This window comes from Pterocles gutturalis, unplaced genomic scaffold, assembly GCF_000699245.1.
Source record: "Pterocles gutturalis isolate BGI_N339 unplaced genomic scaffold, ASM69924v1 scaffold7539, whole genome shotgun sequence".
NCBI lineage: Eukaryota > Metazoa > Chordata > Aves > Pterocliformes > Pteroclidae > Pterocles > Pterocles gutturalis.
The window spans coordinates 8,003-10,284 of NW_010128078.1; the positions used below are offsets into that span (position 1 = coordinate 8,003).

Here is a 2,282-nt window from a genome sequence, read left to right on the forward strand (position 1 = left end):
GCCGGCCCAGATGGATCTACCAGAAGCCAGGAGCAAACAGCGCATGCTGGAGCCGCTCGGTGTTCCCAGGCTTTGCCGCTCGGTTGCTGCAGTGGGTTGACCGTGGCTAGCTGCTGGCCACCCACCCAGCCGCTCTCTCGCTCCCCGCTCCTCGACAGGATGGGGGAAAAAATCAGATGGGGAAACCCAGGGGTCACGACAGAGGCAGGGTGATTACTTAGCAATGACTGTCACAGGCAAAACAGACTTGACTTGCGGAAAACTAACTTATTTCCAGTTAAAATAGATGAGAAACAGAAAATCAAAGCAAAACCTTCCCCTGCTGCCCTTCTTCCCAGGCTCACTCCTCCAACCCCCGAGCGGCGCAGGGCGATGGGGGCTCTGGTCAGTCTGTGACAGCTCCTCTCTGCTGCTCCATCCTCCTCACACCTTTCCCCTGCTCCAGCGTGGGCTCCTCTCCAGGGGCTGCAGCGGAATCTCTGCTCCAGTGCCTGCAGCACCTCCTCCTCCTCCTCCTCTCACCTGGCTGCTTGGGGAGCTCTGAGCTCTGCCTTCAGGACACCTAGGTGCTAATTGCTTTAGAGGCTCTGGAGCTACTGGACTCCAAAGTTCTGGGATTTTTTAGGAAAATAAGCCCACTGGGCCACAGATACTGTGCAGGAACTCCTAAAGCACTGCCTACCACCCCCCGTCTGCTGTCACTGTGTGCACTGTGCTCCTGCAACAGCATCACGGTCCCTCATGCTCCTTGGCTTTCCCGGGTTAGCAGTGGGGTAGGGGAAGGGTTGGAGCCGTGTTGTTCCCTTATCAAAGAGCTGGAACAAACCTGCCTGGGGGAAAGCAGGAGATAACCTTGATGTCCCACAGCAAGGCTGTGTTGCGATGTGGTCCAGCTTCTGATGCCCAACACATCTTGGGCAAAGCCTGCCCAGCTCCTGCTGGGAATCACTGGGTTCGATGGAGGATGGCGGCAGGGTGGTGGGATGGTGGCAGAGGTGACAGCTGGCTCAAGAAGCACACATATGTGGTGGGTGTCACCTCCAGCACTTCTCACATTGCTTTCAGTTAGAGAGGTATCCAGGCTGGCTGTGGAAGTCTGGGTGGATGCTGGTTTGTGATGGCCGTTGTGGCGTTGAAGCCAACTGAGATGACGCCACTCAGAACTGATGATGCCCTCCTCCCTAGTGCCTGCGGACTCGGATGGGCTCCTCTACCTGCCCTACAAGACACTCCAGTCCACCCTCAGCAGCATGGTGTTCAGCGAGGGGGAGGCCCAGCAGCTCATCGAGATCTTGACGGAGAAAGCGGGCATCGTCCAGGACCCTTGGCACACGGTAGGGCTGCCGGCGCCATCGTGGCTGCCTGGCACCGGGGCTCTGCCAAGCCTCGGGGGCTGCGCAGGGGAGGGGAGGGGAGGTGCCCTGTTTTTGGGCAGTCTCGGAGGCTGGAGCTGAATTTTCCCCTGGAGCAGAGGGCAGGGTCCCACGCGTGCGGGATGGAGGGGGGGGTCCGGAGGTGGTGGTCCCCACTGACGTGCCGCCCCACGCTGGCAGGCCACGCAGAAGGGTGACCCGGTCACTGTCCTGAGACGCCAGCTGGAAGAGAAGGAGAAGCAGCTCACCGCCGAGCAGGAGGACGCAGCCGCTGCCAGGAACAAGCTGCGGGAGCTGAGCAAGGTGAGCGCTGCGTGGTCCTGACAGCGTCCCCGGCACGGGCTCTGCTCGGCGTGGCTCACCGTGTGCCTCCCGCGCCCCAAATCACCCCCTTTGGAGGTGAAGCCCAGGGGCTCGCTGGGCCCTTCACCTGCTGGATGTTTTCTCCCCAAACAGGGGAGGGAATCCCCACCTGACCTCCTCTCCCACACCTGATCCAGCCCAAAGAGCCGCAGATTAGCAAAGCCAGGGAAAGCCCTTCCCGCAAGCGACTGCAGCTTTCTGCTGCTTTAGGGAGGAAAATAACCCCCTTCTCGGCTCTGCCCGCACCCCCTGAGCTGAGAAGGTGCCGGTCAGTCCCTTTTTAAGGAGCTTGATCCTCTTCACAGCCCCTTCCCCAGCTCAGCCCCCTGCCTCCACCTCTTTTGTTGGTGTGGAAGGTGGAACAGACCCCCGCCACGCTGGCCTCGGCACCTCCTGCCTTGCAGCCAGCAGGACCCGGCAGCGGCAGGTCCGTCTGCTCGGAGAGGAGAGGGCAAAGCCATGCCATGCGTTCAGGCGCTGTGCTGGACCCAGACGGCGCAGGGCAGTGGTGGGGCATTGCCCAGCTGGCCAGCGGAGCATCCCCGC

The 2,282-nt window shown here is 61.2% G+C and overlaps 1 protein-coding gene across 1 annotated transcript in view; it reads left to right on the forward strand.

Moving 5' to 3' along the window:
• The window catches only part of LOC104466151 (ribosome-binding protein 1-like), a gene marked incomplete at its 3' end in the record, with an annotated part of 4,269 nt that extends 2,593 nt beyond the window's left edge, over window positions 1-1,676 (forward strand). The window contains exons 2-3 of the mRNA XM_010079487.1: window positions 1,186-1,334; window positions 1,554-1,676. Of these exons, the coding sequence (XP_010077789.1) occupies window positions 1,186-1,334; window positions 1,554-1,676 (272 nt within the window). The remainder of the gene's footprint in view (window positions 1-1,185; window positions 1,335-1,553) is intronic.
• Between the last annotated feature and the right edge of the window lie 606 nt (window positions 1,677-2,282).